Source organism: Mandrillus leucophaeus, unplaced genomic scaffold (genome assembly GCF_000951045.1).
Source record: "Mandrillus leucophaeus isolate KB7577 unplaced genomic scaffold, Mleu.le_1.0 Scaffold2, whole genome shotgun sequence".
Lineage (NCBI taxonomy): Eukaryota > Metazoa > Chordata > Mammalia > Primates > Cercopithecidae > Mandrillus > Mandrillus leucophaeus.
This window is the reverse complement of record NW_012102031.1, coordinates 4315089-4315862: the sequence shown is the minus strand read 5'-3', so window position 1 is coordinate 4315862 and position 774 is coordinate 4315089. Positions and strand designations below refer to the sequence as shown.

General features: G+C 59.7%; 1 protein-coding gene across 3 annotated transcripts in view; it reads right to left on the bottom strand.

Annotated features, from left to right (window-relative positions):
- SUN2 (Sad1 and UNC84 domain containing 2) overlaps positions 1-774 on the bottom strand; it is a 32693-nt gene that overhangs the window by 17584 nt on the left and 14335 nt on the right. For all 3 annotated transcript variants that reach the window (XM_011978852.1, XM_011978853.1, XM_011978854.1), the window contains exon 2: positions 424-582. In XM_011978852.1, the coding sequence (XP_011834242.1) occupies positions 424-582 (159 nt within the window). The remainder of the gene's footprint in view (positions 1-423; positions 583-774) is intronic.

The window sequence follows — 774 nt, the reverse complement described above, 5'->3', positions numbered from 1 at the left end:
TGCCTCAGCCTCCTGAGTAGCTGGGATTACAGCTGCCCACCACCATGCCCGGCTAATTTTTGTAGTTTTAGTAGAGACAGGGTTTCACTATGTTGGTCAGGCTCAGGTGATCCACCCACCTTGGCCTCCCAAAGAGCTGGCATTACAGGTGTGAGCCGCCGTGCCCGGCCTACCACTTCCTGTTTTCTAAGCATCAGGGCAGCAGCCCGGCTCACAGTCGCGGGGAGAAGAAGGGGTGCTGCGTGCTCATACACATTAAGCAAGGCAGGACCCCCTTGACCGGACGGGGGCCCACGTCCTTCGATCTCTGTCCATGAAGGTTGCAACAAGAAGGCAGGGCGATGGCTGGACTAGAGGGCGTGCGGGCAGTGACCAAAAGCATGTGGGGTCGCCAGGGGCTGTGGCACTCCCTTGGGTCCCTACCTGAGAGGACTATCTTTAAACAGGGTGCTCTGGCTCCCGGCCACTGAGCTTCCTCCGCTGCTGCTGCTGCCGTCATCGTCACCCTGGGAGTAGCGCGTGAGGCGCTGGCTTCTTCGGGACATGATGAGGTGGGATGTGGACTCTTCCCCTGAAGAGAATCTAAGGAGAGAGAGGAGGAGGAGGACTGGATGTGAGGCCTGGGGCTGTCCCCAGCTCCCCTCTGGAGGAGGTGGAATGGAGGCATCACCTCACAGCCGAGAACAGACCATCCCCCGACCTCTGGCATTCAGTCTAAACAGCCCTGATGGGGGGCAAGGCAGGGATCTGTGAAGCACCCCCGCACTGTGCATC